The sequence below is a fragment of the Dermacentor andersoni genome, chromosome 8 (genome assembly GCF_023375885.2).
Source record: "Dermacentor andersoni chromosome 8, qqDerAnde1_hic_scaffold, whole genome shotgun sequence".
NCBI classification, from domain to species: Eukaryota; Metazoa; Arthropoda; class Arachnida; order Ixodida; family Ixodidae; genus Dermacentor; species Dermacentor andersoni.
The window spans coordinates 114,321,077-114,345,963 of NC_092821.1; the positions used below are offsets into that span (position 1 = coordinate 114,321,077).

Consider the following 24,887-nt stretch of genomic DNA (forward strand, 5'->3'; position numbering starts at 1 on the left):
ATAAATCGTCGTCATCATCATTATGAGACCCCAAGAGATCGATCGGACTGGAGTACGCGCGGGCGCCCTTGTAGCGCGTGTGTGCTACAATCTATAATATTGTCCAGATGATCAGAGAATGTGGAGCAAGTGGTCCTGCACTGCACGCGTCTGCCTCCTCCAACCCTAGAGGGAACCACTTTAACACAAGAGCTTGGCTTCACTACATGTATAAGGGGCCAGATGCAGTCATTCATTCAGAGCGCCGCCTGTAGTGCGCTGGAGATAGATGACGCGACGAGCCAGTTCTCTTTAAAGACCAATTAGTGCGCTGGAGATAGACGACACGACAAGCCAGTTCTCTTTAAAGACCAATCCCCCACGACCATAGAGCATCGATGCGGAGAAATAGTCGCCAGAAATCAGTGTATCCCTGTCATCTTGAACTAAGCTTAAGCTTAAGCTTCCTAATCATTACTTTAATTTCTATAATATTGCCAGTGTTTCACGTTCATAGCCGCCCCGCTGTACAATCACCACCATCATCATCATCATCATCATCATCTGGATATAGAGCGAAGGCGAAAACGCCAATTCTGCAAAGACGTCACCTCCAACTGTCATGACGGATTGGAAGCGTAACGACAAAATAGCCCTCGCGGACGCACCGTCCTCACCGCAGCCGTGGCTACCTGGTAGAGTGTCCGCCTCGGCTGCGGAAGGTCGTGGGTTCGATTCCTACGGCCGCCGGCCACCCACCGGTTCGTCGAAAGTTGGGCACAAGCGCTTCCCCGGCTTAACACTCAGCTTTCCTCAGGGGTGTTGTGCTTGGAGAGGGAGCCTACGCCCCTCAAGTCCCGTCGAAACCCTCGTGAGCACTACTTTGAGCCACTAGAACGACCAGTATAGACTCGTGGAAGACGTGCCAGTAATGGCGAGAGAGCAGCGTGGTACTGGCTTGCGATGCCACGTGGCCTGGCTCGAAGCGCGTGGGCTGGTGTGCCTTGCTGACGGGCAGCACACCACCGGGGCTCCCTTTTTGTGCGTTCTCATTGCAAAAAAGAAAGGAAAAGATTGTGGGCCTGGTGACTGTTTGTGGTTCAAACAGGCCATCGCTGGCTTTGAGAATAATCTCCGATGGTTAATGCGGATTTTTTTTTTTTACTCGGAAGCACGAGAAAATATAGGTCGCCTTTTTAATGTAAATGTACAAACAATAAGGAAAGAGGAGATGAAAGAGAGAAGCAACCAGATAGTTCCCCAGGTGGGAGCCCCCTTCCAGTTGACCTGTTCCCCTGGTCAACACTCGAAGGAATAAACCTACTTTCGGACACACGAGAGAAAGCAAGGAGATGAAACGCAGGGAGACGTCAACCAGGTAAGCGTGCGGTTGGTTACCCTGCACTGGGAGTAAGCAAAATAGGGAAAAGAAAATAGGAGAAGAGCGAGAAAGTGAGCACAGCCCGCCCACAGGAGGACGCGCAGCAGGAGTATAAACGATCATCCAGGCCATTGAACTTTAAGAAGTGCAGAACCGCAAGAATAGTTTCCTAAGCCGGCGGTGGATGGGGCCACGGTGCAAGAATTGTTGTCTTAGAATATGTTCCTAACTACGCGTAAGGGAAGGTAACCGCCCAGGTAGCCTCGCATAGGCATAATACTTGGGTTCAGCTTTCAGCTAAGGCAGAAGCTGCCTTTTCATCCGCTTTCCTTTCCCACTAATTTATTGTTCGTATATACATATAATTTGTAAAAGAACAAATAATTTCCGCCTAGGCTTTCCCTGGCCTGGTTGTCTTTTGAATTCACGTGGTGTTAACTATATTTTACAGGAGTTGGACTAAGCCACGTCAGTAAAGACATACTTTGAGTCTAGCCACCGACTGCTCCCTCCCCGTCACTTTTATGAGGCGAAAGAATCTGTGCGGACGGTGTAAATGACGTTTTCGGTTTAATGCATAGGCTGGGAAGCCTGCGAGCTTATGGAACAATATCCAGTATGAAAAGCCCTCTTCGAAAAAAAATCTGAAAGTCGTTAGTGACCGGTTTAGCGAAGCCTTTGTTGGTGTTAGTGAAGAACGATGTTCCTCTAAGCGAACATTTCCGAGTAGATGTCGCACGACCTAGTTCGTTCACTGGGAACTGTCTCGCTAAACATAAACTTGTCAGGTGCGATTATGCAAATCACACGCGGGACGACGATGAAAAGATGGCATGAGGACGGTGGCCTGACGAAAACATCTCACTGATGCTTTAATTATCCTGATGGTATGACGCCGACGGCGTGATGATAAGACGATTGAGCTAGAACGCAGACGGCGGAACAACCGACCGACCGACCGACCGACCGACCGACCGACCGACCGACCGGCCGACCCTCCGCGCCTTCCGGATTTTCGCTGCAGCATATGCATGCCTACTCTTGTTGCGAATATCTACTCCGGTATGTTTTTGACCTTAGGCAACCAGCTCGAGCCTGAAATAGCAAGGCCCTTTGTGATATCACACAGGTTTTCCCGTCTAATTTAATTTTTTTCCCATTCTGTCGAATCTCCATGGTCTTCCTTGTTTCCATTCGTTGCATCCAATTCGCTGTCTCTGTTTCACTCCCTTTCTTTCTGATGGCTCCTTTGTATATTTACACTTTAAATTACCCTGTACGTGGTTACCAACTTTCTTGACTTCTTCCTCCATTCTGTATCCACGCTTTTCACGTACAGATACTTGTGCACTTTAGCGGCCCATTTGTTTGGTCCACGTTCATTGGTTTTCCTTCAAAACTAATTTTGCTCAGCGCTTCTCCGACTTCAATAGAGGCCCAACCCGCGTCTCCCTGCCTCATTTGTGGTTTTACCGTGGGCTCCTAAAGTCAACCGGCCTACCGATCTTTGGTTAACTTCCAACCCCGTCAAGATATCCGATTTTAAGCACAGAATTGCATTTGCGAAAGCTAGCGCTGGCACCTTTAATGCTTTTCAGATTCCAGGCACCACCTCATATTTATTGCGGCTCCAAAGTGTTCTATGTTGCATTATTGCTGCATTCCGCTCCCCATTTATATTCAGAGTATCTTAGTCGGTAAGTCTTTCCTTCGTTTGTGCATACGCCAAGGTATACTTATATTTCTTCTCTGTGGGTTTGGCTGGCTGTTGAATTGACACGAAGTAATCGCTGTCTCTTCATCAAAGACCATAATTCCCGATTCCTCAGTGCTAAACTTAAGGCCTGGATTTGTAGCTGCGTTGCTACAGATATTCGCCAGTGTCTGTAAATTTCTTGTATTGTCCGCTAGTAGCACTATGTAGTCCGCATGCATCAGTCCGGCGACCTTCTGTTGCACCATTTGTTCATTACGCATGTAGGATAAATCAAACACTAATTCAAAGTTTTCCAGTCGTCTTCTATGCCTTTCAAGGGTCTGACAACCAATTTTCATGGTACTCATTTTTTTTCAAAGCAATGGAAAGCTTACCAGTCAGGAAGTCTAAACATGAAGTAGTAACGCGAGAACGCCGTGGGACATTTTTTTATCAGAATTTTGCGATCTGCAGTGAAGACGTAACCATTCGCTGGAAGCATGCTGAAAACGGTGATAGCTGAGCGCGATGGCGATTATACGCCATTAGTGGGGGCAGACGAAAGTGCAGCCATAGCTGCGAGAAAGTATTGTTTTGTTCATCAAGTTGATGTTCCTGCGAATAATGTTTTCCAATGTGTTAAAGTACTTCTGCGATAATAGCTACTCGTGGTCGTGGTTTTCTGTCCCACTTCCTTTGGTATTTAACCGCTCAAAACGAAACCAATTGGATCGAAAACGAAACAACGCTTTCACACGTGATACGCAGTTCAGCGTGTTGTCGTAGCCATGCGTGCGCTTTTGATATCCGAGGCATATAATAGAGCGCAAGTGACCAATAATATACCAACTGCAATATTAAGCAATAATTATGCTGTACTTAACAACAGTCGACTTACGTACAGTAATATCGTCCGAATACATTCAATCGAGTACCAAGGTTTCACCGCCAGGCCTCGTCACTTAGTGGTTTTTGAGACATAGTTCGCAAAGTTAAAATTGTAATTGCTACTTAAATCGCCAACAGCGTGCTGGATCTTATCATGGTCATTTCATTTCCACCAACGCCTCACATCACATTCCGTCTGGTCGTCAGTCCCTTTAACATAAAGCGTGAACAACATTGGAGGCAGAGGACATCCTTGCTTCAGTCCTTAGTGAAGTTCCACCACTGCATTACATTTTCAGCCTTCCCATACTATTTGTACTCGGTTGCCTCTATATATCTCCCTCAGCAGCTCCACGAAATCGTCACCCTTCGTGCTTCAGAAAATCCCATAACAATAACAATTCCCTGTCTACGTTGTCGTAGGCTCCTTTAATATCCAGAAATGCTATCCATAAAGGTCTAACCTGAGCTACTGAAATCTCTGTGCAATGAGTTTGTACAAGCACATTATCTTCCGAGCGTCTGGCTTGTCCGAACCGCATTCTGTAGTTCCCCCAGTACATAATTTCATGCTTCCTCAGGCAACACTTTACCGCCCTCTGCCCTCTCTCCCCAGCGTAGGGTAGCAAACCGGATCTTCCCGTCTGGTTAACCTCCTTGCCTTTCCCCTTTCTTCTGTCTCTCTCTCTTCTCAGCGAGCGGACTCGTCGCGGCACCCTGCGGCGGCCGTGGTACCTACGCTGCCTACGCTGCGTAGCAGACGCAGCTACATGCATCGTGGCTACATGCAGCTGTAGTGGCTAACTGTATCGCGCAATGTTTGCGGGCTGTGGAGTGTGCGCTAGCGCTAATGTACCCCAGACTGGTCGTGCCACTTGGTGCGGACAGGCCTTGACCTGCAGCACCTTGACCGAAGGATAGTGCAGCCACATCCAAACTGCGCGTTTTTGAAGCACTGTCCATATATATAGCTCAATACGAAACGAAGCCTGCCAAGGCGTCTGGCCAGGAGTGGTAAGGAGGGATCGTGCGCTGGCAAGTGTGTAAAGCATGTGGTCTGACCAATAAGTTGCGCGTGGTTCGAGGCTTGTTGAAGGTTCAAAAGGCTAGTCGAAATCGGCGAGACCTGACGGTTACGTCACCGATAAGCAGTGTGCATGGTCGAAGTTTTAATTCCTATGTGGGCTGCCGCGGCTGAGCGTGAGCAGACGACAGCCGACGTCTTCCGGAAGTTCGTAATCGGTAAAGAAATTCGAAACGCGGATTTTCCCTTACCTAATTCAGCCCGTCTAGTATAAACTGCGTCAACAAATATACATGGTAACAGTAGGAATAGAAGCACACTGATTCCCACACTTTTCTCGAATGATGCTAGCTATCGACCAATAACAGCCGTCCATGGGAAGCTGCTATGTGACGAAATATGGCAGCCGCCAGCAGCCTTGAAAAGGGGGAAGGGAGGGCTTTGCTTGAAAAGAGAGCGTATGAGAAAGAGGTGACTTCGCGCTCCGGCTGTGAGCGCCGCCACGTTCCACGAGTGCAAAATTTGGCTGAGATGTTCAGAGCAGCGCATATGCTATCCATGGTCTGCGTTTCCTCACCGAGTCCGAGGGGCGGTTCAGGATCCGTTTAATCTATTTAGCCAATATAGGCTTGCGTTCAGCCACTGCAAACGCAGCAGTGTTTCCTGCTTTTGAAGAAAATATTATTTTCTTCGAATGCCACCTCAATCTGAAATAAACCACCGTTTCACTGCACGGTAATACAAACAGTTCTCTAGATGTTTCTCATGAAGGGAGATCAATCGATAATAATGTGTAATCATTAAATTATCAATTAAAGGCAGATAAGTGGACTTGAAAGGAAAATTGATAGAGGCAGATTAAATGACGCGGCCGACATCAGAAAGCAAATCAAGCTATGCGTATGCGTTTGGACTCTGGCAACCACATGACATGTATAATAATAAAATAAAAAAATTGAAAGGACAGTGCAGAACACAAAGACAAAAATTAGCAGCTATATATATATATATATATATATATATATATATATATATATATATATAACTCACAGGCACTCCCCTAGTTCGTCGAATGAAATTTTTAGTTTAGTCTTTCTTTTTTCTTATTCCGTGTTCTGGTCCTATCATGCAAGGAAGCTGTATTTGCTCTATACTTATACGGATTTTGTACATATAAAGGTGGTATTTGACTCACTTTCGGTGCACGTTCATTTTTTTTTTTTTTTTTTCGCGAGACTCTGTTGAAACCGTCGGGTTTGGTTATAGCGCTCCTTTGTGCTGCCTACTTCTCGTCAAGCGACGTGCGTAGCACATTTTACGACAGCTGCATACGGTGCCACGCGTACGTGCTGTAGCCACACAAGCACACTATATAGTACGAGCGAGGATAAAAAAAAAAAAAAGAGAGAGAGAGAAGAGCCCACGCCATCACTTCAAAGGGCGCCCTATGTACAAAGACCGGAGAAAAATGCGGAGTGGTGGCGATTGAAAAAAAAAAGAGAAAGAAAAAGAAACAAAACGAGCGTAGCGAACCGAAGCGAACTAGCGGAAAATAAACTACGGTATAAAACAGGGCGTCTATCTTGTACTTTGATCGCGCGCGATCTCTGCTGCAGGTTTTGACAAAGTTTGAGCTCCTACGCGCCGTTATACTTATAGCACTCCCTCTGTCCGGGAGCAAGCTCCAGTGGCCGAAACTTCACTTTCCTACTTCCGGCGTTCGTGGAATTGGTTGTGGCATGCTAGTTGAAGGTTTGTAATAGTTATGTGTTGCGCTACGCGTTGGCGCTTGTGAGCGCAACATGCTTGTACTATGTATACATGTATAGCCGCCGTGTGCCGTTTAGGATTAGCCGTTTTATTTTTCTTCGGTATAACATTTTATACTTTTTATTTTTGTTTGTTTTTCAGCCGAAAACTCGACCAGCTTCTACGCAACCTGCATTCCTCGCTGTTTATTGTTGTCGTTGTCTTTAGTTCCGTATGCATAAATAAAGCATTGTACCGTTTACTTTTTGTTCTTTTTTTTTTTTCTTCTTTTCACCGCCGCTGTTGAGAGTTCGGGCCTGTCCAATACATGCGACATTTTGCGGAATACTGGAACAGCACTCGTAAGATGATGATGATGATGATGATGATGATTGAAATTCCCTTAAAGGGCCCCTGAAACGGTTCGGACAAATTTTGTAGACGCGTAGAGCACAGCTAAAGTTAATCATTCGCAACACAATTCGTGTGAAACGTCTCGTATTAAGAGAGCTACGGACGATTACAAGTTACCGTCCTGCATTCTATATGGAACTTTAGAATCATTAGATACGCTTTAATTTCAACTCCAAATAGTAAGCGTATGATTACATCATTCTGAGACTGCATACCAATTTCTTTATTCGACATCAGCCTGGTTCTTCTTTGCCCATGGATACGCCACCGACATTCTAAACATCTCTTGCAATGCTTATATTTACTGCGCTGGTGTTTGCCCGCTCATTACTGCCATTAAACACCGATTTTAGGTGGAGATGATCTGATGACACTGTCGTCTCATTTTGGATGTATATGCTGACACTTCAACGGGACATGCGCAATTGTCTCCGCATGTACAACTTTCTACATACATGCTAAGCGCAGATCACCTTTTTGGGGCAAACACCCGCTTGGGTTGCTCGGTGGCTATGGTGTTGGGCTGCTGAACACGAGGTCGCGGGATCGAATCCCGACCACGGCGGCCGCATTGCAATGGGGGTGAAATCCGAAAGCACCCGTGTACTTAGGTTTAGGTGCGCGTTAAAGAACCCAAGGTGGTCAAAATTTCCGGAGTCCTCCACTACGGCGTGCCTCACAATCAGAAAGTGGTTTTGGCACGTAAAACCCCATAATTTAATATTTCTTTTGTGAGAGGGGGAGGGGAAGCGAACGTTCTTTTACAACATCGCGCTCTTAGACAACCTGCCCTAGTTTCGACAAGACGTGCACTGGCCCTCGATTTGTCGTAGAAAGTGTCCTTCTCGATCTCGTCCTTCGCTTATATTTTAGCTTTTCATTGTTGTCTTATTTGCCATATTCTCGAACCAGTGCTCGCACTCTGCCTATCTAACTTTTAAGCTTTACGCTTTTCCGAGCTTCACTGCCCGTCGGCCGGCATATATACCTCCTGGCCAGCTTTCGTGTTCTTTGCCGCCACTGGTAATCCACGTTTGGTTTATACGAATACTAAAAAAAAAAATTCAAGGGGAACTTCATTAACCCTACGTGGATGAATGCGAAAGCATCGTGGACACGTCCGGGGGCGCCACTGGCGGAGTCACGTGACTCGAGCGGCCACGTCAACAGAAACGACGCGACGTCACGTGACCAACGGTGTTCGTCACAAGGCGCGCGCTACGCAAGGTCGTGGTTTCGACTCCCACCAAAGTGTCGAGTGTTCGACTCCGAACGAAGGTCTTGGGTTCGAGTTTCTTAATTAACTTTATCTTAATTGTGCCTCAATTAACTTCGCATTACTTAACACCAAAGGTCGTGGGTTCCACTCCTGAGAAAGATGGAGGGTTAGACTCTCACCGAAGGTCGGTGGTTCGTATAGCCCTTTTGGACCATCGTGTGGTCACGTCAACGCCGTATTTTCCGCCTCATTGGCCATATATTATGCTTTCGCATTAGAACACCCTTGCTGCCAGTCTGCTGTCCTCCAAATGTCTCTGTTTCGTCCCATAATATATTGTACTTTGTGCTTCCCTAACCCCGAAAGATGCGAATTCCATGACTCCTTCTACCGCTTTAATTGTAGTATCTTACACGGGCTCTTGGCGCTTACTGCTATTTGGTTTACTGCGAACCCTCACTAATATTTCTGTATTTAGACATTGCTCGAAGCTTACGTAGGTAAACCGTGAAACCATCACCAATTTTCTGTCCTCTGACTGCTTCGTACTTATAACACCGCCAGCATGTTCTGTGTTTCAATATAGCTGCATCTTTATCGCCATTTGCGTTCAGTGCATCTTCGTGGGTCCTCAAGCTTACATTGTTCCCTCATTTATCCCCGCCCCCACATATTTGCGTTCATTTATTGTAGGTGACCAGCAATCCTGCATTGAAACAAGCTGAACTGCATTGCTATTAAAAAAAAAAAAAAAACACGAGGCCCGATTTTTCTTTCTTCTTTTTTTTCACGCATAATGTGAACACATCAGCTTCTCACTCTTCTGTGCACAGATATGAGCAAACCGTCAAAAAAGAAAAGAAAAAAAGAACACCGATGTTTTATGCACTAACATTGCGATTTGACTACGAGACGTGTCGTTGTGGGGGACTCCAAATTAATTTTGACCATCTGGTGTCCAAAGCCCAGTGCATACGAGGCTTCTTCTTCTTTCTTTTTTTTTTTTTTTCGTTCCGCCCCCGCTGAAAGGCACCCGTCCCGGTCTCGCGCTCAGCGCATAACAATCTGTCAGAGTGAGATAGTTGGTGTTCTGTGACCAAAGTTTTTTTTCTTCTTTATTTCCCTTTTTAGAGCGCAGAAGCCACGGGCACAAAAACAATAACGCGAGCACCAGCGCGCTTGTGATTCTCTAATTATCTCTTTTGTCTGTCTTCCATCTTCTCCCGCCTTCCCCCTATTTTCCCTCTTTTGTGTCAAGGATTTCTAGGCGCCAACAGTCTTAAATCCTAGCAACACGAACGTTCATTATCAATTTGGCTGTGTCGGTTAATTAAACGATGCCGTTTGCATACACTAAGCGTGGTGGCTATTCCGCTACCCCATTTGTATTTTGTTTTTTTACGTGAGATGTTAAACGATACTTTACTGCTCCCTGTAACTTCCTTTTCTTAATATAGATCACAAAAGAAGAAAGGGCGCTAATGAAAAGCCCTGTCGCAGATCTTCGTTAATATCTACTGACACAAAATCAGAAATTAGATTTTGTTATTTACTTGGAATTCTACAGGGTGATCATTATTTATGTTTTACGGAATCCTTAGGAACGGTCTGTGGCAGATAGTATAATCCTTGTGGTTGAGCTGGATTGAGCTGGAGAGAAGTCGAAACACATATTCAACTAATTAGCGAGAATTTACGAATTAACTTCATCAATTACTCTTCGGTACATAATGCAATTTAGGGATTGTAGCCTATAAGTTTGCACGAGGCATTCACTTGAAATGAATTTCCAGGATTAGACCAATTTCCAGATATTATTTTCCAAAGTGTGAGGCGAAATACATGGGTGTTCCAGTTACTTTTGTGCTTCAATGCATAAAAGAGCGTTTTCGTAAAAAGGCAAGTGGATCAACAGTGCACTTCCTACGGCGAGTTTTATGGCGCATATCTCCAACCTGGTATCATTCTAGAAATTCATTCCGAATGAATACTCCAGACAATCTCACCGACTACAATTCGTAAATTACAATATGTGCCGTAACGTAACGAATTGGGAAGTTAATGAGGGCATTTTTGTTAATTATGTGAAAGCGTGTATCGATTACTTTTTTTTTGTATGTCTGCCTGTGTGAACAACCCAACTTAAGACTAGAATTATAGTATCTTCAAGAGGCAATCTTTAAAAAATCCATAAAACTGAGAAATGATCGCCCCGTATAATGTCACTACCGTGTGACGCTAAGTTCAGCTATAGCTCCTGAAGCTAATAATTGCAGTGACCCCCTTCTGCTTAACTACTGAAGCAAAAGCGGGGGCAATAATAACTATTTGCGTACAGGTGCTCATTCTCTCTCTCTTTGCCTGATTTCCGTTTCACGCCGACAACACTAATGCAACACTAAAGCGATTACATTCTTAAACTCTTGTGGTTAAACAAAGTGTCACAAGATGGCGCTGCCGTACAGCGCTACTGCTGTAATAGGCGACTGGAGGATTGGTGGAAGAAAAGTAGGGAAACGACAAAAGACGGAGACGTACAAAAGCACAGTTCGCAATAGGGGATCAGAAAATTTGGGCGTGGTAGTTCATAGTGCTTTTTTTTTTCTTTTTTCGTTGTTTAACCTAGGTAGGACATTAGGCAGTATAATGGCAACAGCTTGGTTGCGCAACTCACCGCCCCGTTCCAAAGGGGACGCTCATAACATCCATCCATCCATCCGTCCGTCCGTCCCACGGAGGAAGGAAACTAAGGAGAGGCCCTGACGTCACTCTTTGTGAAGCAAAAGTGAAGCCGGAATTTGGCGTTGCTCATGGCGATGCTCCGCCTTTTGGGCCACCCTCCTCTCTTGTTTACATCTTTCGCGAAACCACGCCGCGCTGCGCGTGGTGTCGCGCGCTCGCGCAACATCTGGCAGAGCACGGTGCAGGTAACACAGCGCAACAAGACACGGTGACTAACGCAAACCCGCCCACTCAGCGCCTTTGCCACGGCCCGAAACCTACCAGAGCAACACGTGTGAGCGCTCAAAACCATAACAACGCCGCCATTGTGGCCCAAAAGGCGTGGCCATACAACAAAAAAAATAAAAAAGCAGCAAAAAAATGAGAACCTACTACGTCATTTCCGCCACACTTTTCTCCTAGCGCGCGGAGGGGGTAGGGCCTCTCCTTAGTTTCCTTCCTCCGTGGTCCGTCCGACCGACCGACCGACCGACCGACCGAGGAGGTTATACTTAAACATCCATCGCCAGAACCCCATATGGTATAAATTATTCCGGCGTTCCCACTACTGCGTGTCTTATTGCACGTAAAATCGCAGAACATTTTTTGCAACCGAAATAATAATTTATTTGTGGTTTAAACTATCTACGGCGGCAATATATGTTTTATTACGAAGTTACACACTTAATGGATGCTTCAAGTTTTCATACATTTTTGCATTTTTATGATGTTTCTTAGAAAAATTCCGGCCTAAATATAGTATGCCCTCCGTGGCCACTGGGCTTTGACTATTCTGTTCAATTGCAACCAGTTTTATTCAAAAAGGTTGAGCGGCTGCCTTACAGTATTAGGTATATAACACTAGCAGTCATTTGAATTAGTTGCAAAGGCCATCCGTCATCTCTCCTTCGCAGTCCCAAACCCATCCTTTCGTACCTTTACACTTTTTTTATTTGTGCTTTGTATTACTATAGATGTAATTGTAGAACGTTTAAACGGAGTAGAGCAGCACCGGTTAAAAATCGTCGCAGCCTGCAAATTTAGTCGCGATGGTGTAATGCCACGCTCTGATTGGAATAGATTGAAAAAGAAGCAGACATTTAGCAAAAACAATTGGTCTCCACTGCTAAACTGCTGTGAATTCTTCCGCAGCATTGAGTAACGGAACCAAAAGACCGCGCGCAAGGGTCACGAAACCGAAACTAAAAAAAAAACAGACATACTCGCTTAATACTTGACAGCAATAAAAACAGAAAGCATAGCTGCAAGGCACATTTTCCCAAATTCTGTTTAAATATCGGTGGATTGCTTTGGTCGCAGTCATAATAGTGAGAATTTTTTTGATCGCTGCGTAACAGCGTTTATTTTTGTCAAGTAGCGACTTCTCCTGGCACTCGCCAGGGCGCAGCACGGTCGAACGTCGCGCTCTGCGCGTAATGGTAACCCCGTCGCCTGTTGTGTGTATGTTCTGTTTCTTTGACGCGCTACTCGTTGCCCCAGCCGCGTGCAATGTGACATTGAGGGAACCAAACGACGGAGAGAGGCCTCCTCCTACGAGACGGGGCACCGAGCGAATGCGACTCTACCGGTAACCTACATAACGCGCACCCAAGAAACGCTGCCACAGGCTCGCCCCGACGAAAAAGAGACGGATGCGTACGGGCCCGTGGCCCACCGAGGAAAAAAAGGATTGCGCGTCACCGCTAACTTTCGGCCGTCGTCGTTTGTTTCGTGCCGAGGCGGACGGACGACGCGTCACGCGTGCGTGAGCGCCCGTCCCGTGCGTGTATGTGTTTGTGTGTGTGTGCGCCGCTCGCGCCACTGCGCAGTTTTCTTTTTTTCGCCTCGACGAGTGGTGTTTACCCCGGTCCGACGTAGCGAGGGAACAATGAATTTCGCGCATCCGCTGCCTCGCTGTAGCTGTGGCGATCCGTCGACGCTGTTTCCGCGGCTGCATCAGTACTCTGTCAACACGTCGTCGTGGTCGGGCCGCACATTCGAGTAAGCGGCTCGTGTTTTGATTGTGATCTGTGGTGTGTGTGTGTGTGATCGCCGACGACTCGCCGTCCCCGCAACGTCGTAGACCTCCTCCTCGCCACACTGTTTCACCACCACCACCACCAGCCCAGCTGTTCTTCTTCCAGCCAGGAAGAGTAGGCGGTGGCGACGTTTGATTTTGTTGTTGTTCTTGAGGGTCAAGCGGGAGTGAGTGTTCGTGGTCGTCCAGAGCGGACGCCCGTGTAGCAACGACGACAACTGTGTGAGACCGCGCGCTTGGCAGTGTTTGCCGATCTCGAAGGTCGGCGGCGGTTTACCAGTACCGCCCAGCGCTGGTTCGTCGGCGCGTTCCTTGGAGAGCGAGAGCTGACGCCAGGCCGCTTGTCAAGGCAGTCGACGCGCTCGCGCACCTTCCCATGTCGCTGTCATCGGCGCCGCCGACGACCGCAGCTACTACGCTATGCATTCTTCGAATTCCTCACCGCCTTCGTCGTCGCGTCGGCGCAGCGGCGGAGGCAGTCATCACCCCGGATCCTTCTTCACGATTCCCCGATGGATGGGCGGCGGTGGCAGCGGCGGCAGCAAAAAGCAGCTGCAGTACCGAAGCCTGCGATCGCTCGAGGACCCGACGCCGACGTCCGCCGCCGCGACGACTTCGGGGCGTCGCAAGCGCCCTAGCCTCTTCGATCAGATGGTGAAGCGCTTCTTCACGCCTCACGTCGGTCACCACCAGCGAGGCGGGACGTCGTCGGTGGAGTCGTCGTGGAACGGGGGCGTCAAGTACCCCGCGCCCTCTCGAAGTGGTTCACTGAGGGACCTTCGGACCCGGGCCGTGGGCGGGGACCCCGGCGGCGGGGATGACACGTTCTTCGCGGGCAACGGAGGCAAGAAACACCAGGACGGCGCCGCCGGATCGTCCCTGTCTCGGACCGCGGTTCCCGCCGTGGCCGGGATTCGAAACGAAGGCAACACTTGCTTCATGAACGCCGTGCTCCAGTGTCTCAGCAACACGGACGCCTTCGCCGAGTACCTGGTCTCCGGCAGCTACCGCGAGGACCTGGGGCGAGCCAAGGGTCGCGGCGGGGGCTTCGCGTCGCCTTCGGCGCGCGTCACCGAACAGTTGGCGCACGTACTGGGCGCCTTGTGGTCGTGCCGGACGGAGGGCGACTTCGCGGCGCGCTTCAAGGCTTGCGTCGAGAAGCACGGCAGCCAGTATCAAGGCAGTGAGCAGCACGACGCGCAGGAGTTCCTCATGTGGCTCTTGGATAAAGTTCACGAGGAGTTGCTCGCCGACGACGCGACGACGTCGAGCGGTGGTGGTGGAAGTTCGTCGTCGACCAACACGGCCTCTCGGTCGAGGCGCGGATCGCTGAAGCGTTCCAAGGTACGCGCAGTTCCTTGATTCGGAGGTTTCGGCGGCGAGCGAAGTCGATGATGTTCGGGAGCGTTTCGCGTCTCCCGGTTGGCGTCTTTCTTGGCCGTGTGACAACCGCGTGATGACGTTCCTCTTTGGGCCCCTTGATGTGTCATTGGCACAGATTACGTAGCGCGTTACGGACAAGCGAAACAAAACGAAACAAATGACACACGCGTGGCGCCTTGCGTGTATGATTTATTTTCCATAGATTTTGACCGTAACGGCAACGTAATCTGTACCGTGATGATGTGTCGTGGTTTTCCTGCCTTATGGCACTGGTTTATGTTTCATTTACTCGTATACTGTTAGCCATAAAGAGGTGCTACAGGAGTGGATACCACACCCACTAGAAAAACAAGTGGATTGGTGGAAAAAAACACTAGGACATAAGAATCAACGTACTAAACGTAAGGTAATACATGCATCGAAAGTAAGGGAAGGAAAAAGACAAGTTGTACTTGATTTGAGAACAAAATTAAGATGTATCATCTGAATATATGAGACAGTTTAGAGCTTCTGAGAATGTGCTGGCCGTTTCTGATCTGATAGCCAAGTCTGATAACTATGAACACTGAACTAGCGAACAATGGCTCGAGGAAAGAAAGCTATTTAACACAGTCATCACGCATTACAAAAGGGGCTATGCACACTTAACTGCGAAAGATTACATGGGGCGAGAGATGACAAAATGCTGTATTCCCAAGCAAGTTTCTCATTGTAGCAAGTCAACCCATGCAAATGCTCGATAGTGGTTTAGTGCATTGAGAACAAGCATTAGCTGGCTTCAACTCTGTCCTGTTGCACCAGAGGGCCTACCATCTGCTCTGCAAGTGGACAAAGTTTGGTGTTAGCTGGCGTGCGCCCCAAAACGCCATTAATTTTGGCAACAATAATTGTCATTGTGCGCTCGGTATGTGTTGTTTGGCAGGTTGTTCACTCTCTCTTTTAGGGAAGAGAAAGCAAAAACCTTCTTTGCAGTAAATTCACGCAGCTCTGAACACTGTCGTTGTGGCCTGAAGGGATACCGCAAGCCCTTTTCTTTCAGACCTGAGAACACACTAGAGAGAGTGCGATGCTTTCCAATGAATATGCCCTCACAGAAATGTTTGAAAACCGTCTGATAGCAACAGACATACAGAGCACAATGTTTGCTTTTTGTCATTCCTTTCTAGGATGTTTCCTCTCAGCTGGTGTGGGGACCTTATGAGCGAGCAGCCTACTGCTCCTTTTTCACTTTTAACGCAAACCATTCTGGACACGTTCAATCCAGTTTTCTGTAGCATGTATGTCGCCATTCTTGTGGGTTGGTCCTGAAGATAGCGCAGTCTAATACGAGTGTCACATGGCGCACTTTTGATCGGGATCGAGCCCCGTCTGGATGGAATTTCACAGTCACGATTGGCTTCTTCGCTCAATCTGCAGAAGGGAGCCAGTTGCGGTCGAGAATTTCTATCCAGCTCTGGCTCAACCATGGTCGAAAGTGACCATCTGACACTGGTATAAATATGTAGTCCAATCCCAAAGGTATTGCAGTCAAAATAAAGTGAGGGCCGTTCTTGGTGATATGTGCCACTGGCTATGCGCAACTGTTCAGTAAACTTGTTTTACGGAAACTTGGTTCACTATGCATTACAACAGCAGCAAACACAATGTGCAGGACTCTTCATTGGTTTGCCACTCGTTCGCATCAGAATAGTTCAATTATTCGTAAGAACCATGTCTAACAAACCGTGAATGCTTGGCATTACGTTGACGTCAACTGAAGTTGAGTTTAACTTAAATTTTTTTCTTCTTTCTGCCCTGCACTTTTGCCTGTCGTTCAATGTTGGCATCTGAAAAAGACTGCCGAGAGTGACAAAGGAGCAGTGACAGGACGCATTGGCTCCTCTGCTTGCTAGAAGACTGAAAGTACACGTATGTGTGTGCGAGATTTCGCTATGGTGGGACTCGCAGTCGCGAACAAATTACCTGGTGGCTTGCATTACTGGGCTGCTGTGCTGGCCCACGACATCATAGGCGGGGCATAACAGAAGATGCCTCGAAAGCTACAACTTTGTGCAGCAAAATAACATTTAACACACACGTTCTTGGCCCCTTTGAGCACATTTCTCATTGGTTTTTTCCCCTTCACTCCAAAGATGCAAAAAGTTTGAAAATTTTGACTGACCTTGAAGAAACCTTCCTTCTTTTTTTCCCTTTTTCACACTGTCCGCTAAAAATATTTGTAGCAGGGGGATTCTGTATGCTGTGTCAGTAAAGGAAATGAACAGATTGTCGGCATATATTATTGTTGACTAGAAATACATGATTGAACTGATTTGCCACAGACAGTGCGACATCAGAACAAATCTTCTACAGTGTACGCATAGTAAACAAACAAAGCACGTAAAGCGAACTGTGCAGATCGACTGCATAGTTTCAGTTTTTGGTATTGGTCGTTTTTCTGCACAAAACTGTAGTTTAAGTTTTACGTTGTTACATTGGGGGGCCGGAAATTCTGGTCACTTCTTCAGTTGCTCGAAAGAAGAAGCGGAGCAAGATAGTTTTATTCCCATTTCGTTTTTCTTTTTTCAACTGTTCACATCTGTACATGCTCTCTCCTCCTCACATTTGTTGTCATTGTAATGCTTACTGAAATATCTTTTCTAGGCTTTGCGTTGTCCTTGTTTTTTGCCAGCTCCTGTTCGCACAAAGCTATCTTTCCTGGGGCCAGGTCAGTTGGAAAGACCAACTATACTGTGGGACTGCATTCTTTTTTTCTGTCTTTGTCGAGCCAAATGGTCATTTCAATAGCTGAAATATCAGCAGAATACCCGAGGTTGTGCAAAGAAGTTTCACAATCTTCCGGTGTGAAGCTGCCGTTTTGACCGTCATACCAAACACGAATCATTACAATGGGGAAGGACGCCAGTTGTGCAATTTATTATACAATTGTCTTTTTTTCTTACCATCCTTGTCAAAAGAAAAAGATGAGTATCTAATTATTTGTGCTGTATTATCATTCATGTCTATTGTTTTTTTTTTGCATTTTATTTCCACCCAGACATGCTCTGTTAATTTCAATGTCAGTTCAAGAAATCTCATTATGTTCTGCATTTAGACGTATACTCATCTCACATCCCCGACTTGCTTTTATTGTGGGCTCTTTCTTTTTTCTTTTGTTTCTGTTGAATGATAGTACGACACCTTTTTATCTCTAGAAATTAAAGCTGTCAAACATCGGAGCACTATAAATAATTTACTACAATGCTTGTTTCACTGAAAATAAATTAAGTTTTGGTAATGAGTATGTGGATGCGTTATGACATCATGACACATTGGTTTGCTCCGTTCCTGTCTTCGCTGCAGCTGCCACAGAGACACGGAAAGTCAGAACAAAGGCACACAGCATCCTTAAATTTTTTTTTTTTTAATGAACATCATTATATTTAGCGTTATTGCTACATAATGTGAGAAAGTTTGATCCGTATCTCGATGTCACACTAACGTCAATGATGCCAGGTCTGCCATTTGTAGAACAACATAGTGTCGTGTTAACCTAAAAGTGTTTCCCAACCTTAGCATACGCTAAGTGTCATACTTTTACATGCGAGATGCATGCGGTAGAGTTTGTGCGGTTTCGGAAACGTTTTTCAGCACTTAACCAACCTCTCACTGTAAAGCCGTATCGAACGATTAACGATGGATTTTGTTCATGTTTGTTTCAACAACACTCGGAGAAAAGTTTCCTTAATTGGCAATCATGTCCTTGCTACCACTTGCTGCGGTGGGGTGGCCGAGCACATCGTGGACTCAATTTCCAGTCACGACTGACGCAATTCAATGGAGGTGGGATGCAAAAACACTTGCATGCATCGACTAATGGTTCGTTCGGCCGGTTCCTACCGCGCTTCCAATTGGTCTACACCGGTGCAGAGGCCTCCCGAGATTAGAGTCAGAGTAAAGCATGTCCGAGCCAAATCTTCACCTTCTCCCAGAGGAACTTGAATTGCCTAGTAACCGGAAATTTGTCAGTTTCTGACTACGCTGCAAGCTACAAGCTGAGAGCGGCTCTGTGCTCTGTGCAACAGTTTTCTCGAGAAAATTATTGAAATTTACGAATATTCTTTTCCTTTGGTAACTGTTAGAAAGTTTAAGAAAGCGAGGAAACCCTGGGTTACCTACGACTTAGTCAAGAGAATGAAAGCACGAGATAAGCTCTTCGGCAACTTCCTGAAATATAAGGACGCAGAAATTTTTAAGCAATATAAGAAGGTCAGGAACAGGCTTAATGCCGACATAAAAAAGTCACGTGTTGATTACTACGCTAACAAATTTACGAACATTCTTTATGATCCTAAGAAAACTTGGCGAACTCTAAAGGACCTATTACGGCACACAAAAAATAGCATTCCCCAGGAACTTACGTACGGCGATAGAGTGCTAAGTGGTAAATCCCTCGCGGAGGTATTCAATCAGCAGTTCTTGTGCTTTGGCTCCTTTGACTCAGAAGTTAGCAACAACTTTAAGGACTATATTAACACCAGTTTGCAAAATACTATGTATCTTCGTCCTGTTACACCTACAGAAATAGCACACATTATTAGCAACTTAAAGAACAGCTCTTCTTGTGGTTATGACGGTATTAAAATAGCACCAATTAAAGCAGTCGCGGATTTATTATGCAGTGTTCTTTGTGACATAACAAATATTGTGTTTTCTACAGGCACATTTCCGGATAACATGAAAATTGCTAGGATCGTCGTCTTGCATAAAGGTGGCGCAACTGATTGCATCAGTAATTACCGGCCGATATCAATACTTCCAGTTTTTTCAAAAATTATTGAAAAAGCCTTAAATTCTAGAATAACTGGACACATGCAAAAGCATAACCTTATATCCCCGAATCAGTATGGCTTTCAAAGGGGTAAATCCACTGAATCTGCGTTACTTGAAATACGTGACAAAATTGTTACCAATATAGAAAACCAACAATACACGATAGGCTTATTTTTAGACTTTAATAAAGCATTTGATTCAATTAAACATGACATACTTTTTTCTAAATTACCCTTTTATGGAATTAGAGGCATTGCTTTAGACTTACTGCGTAGCTATCTATCGCACCGCTCCCAATTTGTGGAACTCAACAGCATAAAATCAGATTTAGCAGACATTAGGTACGGCGTCCCGCAGGGTTCTATTATAGGTCCTACGATTTTCCTTCTTTATATCAATGATATCGTGGCAATACCAGGAACACCCGATATTGTATTATATGCCGACGATACAAACGTTTTTTTCTCCTCTGATAACATCTCTACTCTAATTCCTCTTATTAACAACTGGTTAAATTCCCTTTCAGTGTGGCTATCGGCTAATCAGTTGAGCCTAAATGTTAAAAAAACAAAGTATATTGTTTTTACTCCTATTAACAAACCAGTTAAGTTCGCATCTTCTTTAATTTTTCAATCGCAACCACTTGAAAGGGTTTCCCAGTACAAGTTCTTGGGTGTACTCTTCCATGAAAATCTACGGTGGACGCATCACGTAAGTTATATTAAACGTAGCATAGCACAATTAACTGGTATGCTCAATAAGCATCGCACGCTGTTACCTTTAAAACTTAAACGTCAGTTATACTTTTCTACTATCCATTCTAGACTCCACTATTGTCTACTTATCTGGGGTGTCACTTCTAAGGCTAACTTGGAAACTCTATTACGAATGCAGAAGAAGTGTGTTCGTATTATTAATAACCTATCGATGTACGAACATACCTCTGAGTACTTTCACCAGGACAGTATTTTGAGTGTCGCTAGTTTGTATAAACAAAAGTTATCCGAAAAAGCTTTTTTAGAATTCATAAGTAATCGTGAGAACTTTTTTTCTATATATACTAATACCACAACTAACTACACCTTAAGAGCTAGGAATTTTATTAAGGTAAAAACTAGAACAAACTACGGCAATCAGCTTTTACAGTGGCAGATTCCTAATTTACTTAATGATGAGCATGCTTTATTTGATATCATGCAAGATTCCTCAACCATGTCAATATTCAGAAAGAAATCAAAACTGTATTTTTCCAACAAATGACACCCGTTTTTTTGTAATTTATTTCCTGTTTTTTCGACTGATATGCAATTTCATGCGTTGCAAGACTTTTTGTTCCCATGTGGCCTTTTGGCCTTCCTGTATCTTTCTGTACGCACTTTATTTCTTCATTTTCATTATTTATACTGATTGTGTTGCAATGATTTCTTGTATGTATAATTGTAACATTCGTATATATAAGTATGTATATGTGTGTATTATGTGTATATATGTATATATTTTTTTTTTGCACTGTTGTCTGCTGTGCTCGTGGCGCCAGGGGCCTAGTCAGGCGTGTATAGTCTCGCCTTTTGCTCCGGCACCATGACAATCTTGTATTGTCAAAATTCTAATAAACTTCAAACTTCAAACTTCATTCTGAGCAGGAGCGGGGCACTCTGGAATAAACTAGGGGAACATATTCAGAGCACTTGCTTTTGAACAGCCGAATGTAAAGTGTGCATCCAGAAAGCTGGAAGGGGCCAGTCAAATGAACTATCACCTGCTGCTATGGAAAACCATGTGGTCTAGATAAATCCACGCTTCCACACATTTCACATTTCGTGATCATAGCATCAAGTGAAGCTCTGGGAAGCAAAACCCAGTTAATCAGGTAGTAGTAATACTTTTTTTTATCTCAGTGCTTGCTTGAGCAGAGATTATGCTCCCATTTCTTACTCGGCAAAAGACACGGATTGTACACGCTCTGCAAAGCTGAATCCTTTATAACAGAGCCTTTTGAATGAGTAATGCTTTCAGCGTTTCAATAACGTCATCAGCAAAAAGATGTGTGTCATCAAGCATTGTCGTGTGTCATAATTTCGGATGGTTCCATCGAAGTTGCTCGCCGTTTTGACAGGCATTCGAAACAGCCACCATGCAGCCAGTGTGGTTTGGAGGGAAAGTTATGCCGCGGTGGCCTTGACAGTTGTTAAGCGAGAGTGATTCACGCAGCAATGTTGGGAACAGCTGCTGCGACTGGGTGCATCGTGCTCTGTGCCAGGATGTCGCTGGCATTTGGGAAAAGAGCATCCTTATATGGATAGCTCAGCATGAGTATGACGTTTAGAACATAGCAAGATGCAGTGACCTGTGCTTTTGTTCTGATGTGTTAAAAAATTTGTGCAGTAACCATCGATGGTGACTGCCAATGCAAGTGAATAGTCGAATGCTTCAAGAAAGCTTTTCAGTTTATTAAAGGAATGGTGAGCTTGGTAATATATATGTGTTGCTGTGAGGACATTTAGGTAGCATTTGTAGTTTCACTGTGTAATTTCATACAGAAGAGGGCTGTTAACCAGCGCATCTTTAGCGGTAGTATAGGTGGACAGCTTGTGCATCTCAAAGAGCGACGTCATTTAGTGTTTGGCAACAAACTCGCCCCGTAACACAAGCACACATGCCCTCCGCGTCAGCATTGTTGTTCCGACCTCCTACTGCCAGCCACCGACCATGAGAACAGGCGAGAAAACTGAAGCAAGCTATTCGTGTTTTAGAAGACAAAAAATTCTTGCGTGCTGCTGTATTGCCTGTACTCGAATTTGCCAGAAATGACAGCAGTTTTTTGGCCTGCATTATACACTGAAATACTTGACTTCCTTGCTGTCTGCTTTGTTTAAAAAAGGACAAACTGTTGTTGCATGCACACCTTGTCATTGGAGATTTGATGTCCTGTATTGGTTTTGGCAACTTGTTGGCAACAATAAGTTGGAAAAAACCATGTGAAGAAACAATTCGAAGTGTCCTCCTGCATAATACCGACCAAAGAATGCATTCTTGTTACTAGGTTACAGTGCAAACGAAGCAGCGGCAAGCACAACATCTTGTGTTAAAGTTTTTGAATAAGAAAAGAATAAGCAAATCCAATGCACATGCTGGAATTTGTGAAACAAAGCTTAAGTAAAGCAGTTCATTAAAAGCTTTACAACTAACAGTGATGCATACAATTGTTATTTACTTTCATGCCATGTAACAAGTAATCTATGGAATGTTTATGTTTATCCTCCACAAAGGTCAACTTTATTCTCATACAATCTTTTGTATTTATGTACTGTATCGTTCACAAGCTGTGCCAAAATGCCAACTCAGGTGGATGCACACTGTGAGACACTTACACAGCGATGTGACGGGTGCGAAGGCAATGTGTGATGCTTGTCGAGGGAAGAATGGTCACGAGAGATGTATGGCACAGAAAAGTATGACACATATCAAACAACCTTTAGGGATACCCTACTTTGTGTGTCACACTTGGACCATACCCACTCATAAGGATTGGCCAAGAATAGGCATGCCCCTAGTGGCATGTACATAATGGCTAAATAAACGAAACCTAAGTAAAATAGAGAAGCCAGTAAATGTTAACAGATCGGTGTGCTTTAGAGATGCCTGTGAGCCGGCATTATACGTTGAGGCTTTATGTTGGACGTTATGTTTTTTTGTTGGGCAGAACTGAGGTGCACATACTTAGTCAGCATACTAGGATTAACATAAGTCGCTTTGCGGGTACTTTCATGTAATTTTATGTGCCATGTGGCATTATATATCCACAAATGTGTCCGCCGAGATAGTGTCCAACTCGGCAGCGACACCAAATCCAGCTTCGTTTTGAAAATGTGGGTCACTGTAGGACATGGCTCAAGGAACTCTTTATAACTGTAGTTTGTAAAGTCACTCAATTATGTCACTTCCTGCAGTAACAGCAATGAAAAATATTGTGACAGGGAATCAAGAATGATGACGTCCAATGATGATTCATCATCCGGTATCGCGGTAGGTGATTGAAGGCGTCAACTATGACTAGATATCGTTGTGTACTTGGAGACACAAGTGTTTATCCTACTCACGAACAACAAATGGTCTGAAACATGCGGCTCTGTTGAGCATATGTATTGATAATGTCTAAAATTGCTGGAGCATTTGAAGTCAGTTGAGTTGGTTTCGACTTACATTTGAACAGCATTACCGTGAAAGTCTCCTAGAGCATGCAAGTTTAGCATTGCCTGATAGGTAGGCCATACAGAGCTAGTTGGTATGAGTCTAAAGGAAGACGAAGAGAGGGACGCTGTTGACACAAGCACTTGTGTCAGTCTTTGTCTGTTAGCCATGATCAATTTTCGACACCAATAATGGGCTTCCTGCCCTTGCGCTGAGGACTTCCATCGAAACGCTATGCTTTGTTGTGCGGATATGTTGGCTGCAGATAACTTTTGTTGAATAGGTGCCTCCGTGCACATTGACAATAGCAGTAGCAGGGAAACTTGGTCACGTTAGTGTAGGTTTATACTTCACAAGAACAGCGCTGACAAAGACGAGGGCTAAGAAATTAAGGTAGGTTCACAAACACGCACTGACTCTCAACTAGAAAGTTATTCATGTATCATTGTTTATCTTTGCTGAGTTTATCATCTAATCGTTTTCTTATTGAATAACTTGTCAAAGATATTCTCATCAAAGCTTGCCATATCTTATTGCCTTTGCTAAGTAGAAGTTTGTTCATTTGTCTGCGTCAAGTGTATGTATATGTTTGCCTTTTTTTTTTTTCGGGAATAAACTTAGTTGGAGAGCCAATGCTTGTAGGTGAAGCTATATACCTTATTTTCATTGTCCTCATCTCTGTTAGTGCTGTTTTTGTCAAGCGTGACACATTAACGACATTCTGTCACAAGGCTCGTGCGCACGATTGCTGGCCCCATTCACACCTTGTCTTTTGTTTACTACAGGCCAGGAGCTCTCTGGGAGAGAGATAGGAATTTGGAGATATCGCTGTCAACAGGTCGGAATCCCCATTGTGGTTAGATAGTGGCTGCTTCGCACTCGAGCGGGAAATGGCTGTGCAGGCTCCTTATCTCGGTCGGAGATTGCAGATTTGAGTCTTGGCTGCTTGCGTTGACGTGTAGCAATGCTGCCTCATTCACTGCCAACATCAAAGCCGTAAACGCAGTTTGCTGTGGCTTATTTCTTTTTGTTTCTTTTGATGTGTGCAGAAGGCGTTTGGAGTGTCAAGGGCTGGTACTATGGTAGACTTAACTGAGCAGCTTGGAAAAAAGACTTTATAGCTTTTATGGCTAATCATAAACTTGTAAATTAATTTGTTGCATATAACACGCACGCTATCGTAGTTGTGCATTGAATTGTTACTGGGCACGCTACTGGCTTTTTCATTATACGGAAACTACATGATCCTGTTGCTACATGTTTAACCTATAACCCGTTCAGCTAACTTTACATACAAACTTGCTTTTTTTTCATAATGTATGGAGTACAGCTGTACTCTGAATCGACCAGTTTCAGTAGACTCTGATTGGCTAATCCAACAACAACGCCCGT

The 24,887-nt window shown here is 45.0% G+C and overlaps 1 protein-coding gene across 1 annotated transcript in view; it reads left to right on the top strand.

Annotated features, from left to right (window-relative positions):
* The first annotated feature begins 10,684 nt into the window (after positions 1 to 10,684).
* LOC126529199 (ubiquitin carboxyl-terminal hydrolase 43-like) overlaps positions 10,685 to 24,887 on the top strand; it is a 79,930-nt gene continuing 65,727 nt past the window's right edge. Inside the window, exon 1 of the mRNA XM_050176796.2 lies at positions 10,685 to 14,453. Coding sequence (XP_050032753.1) covers positions 13,530 to 14,453 — 924 coding nt within the window. The 5' untranslated portion in view covers positions 10,685 to 13,529. The remainder of the gene's footprint in view (positions 14,454 to 24,887) is intronic.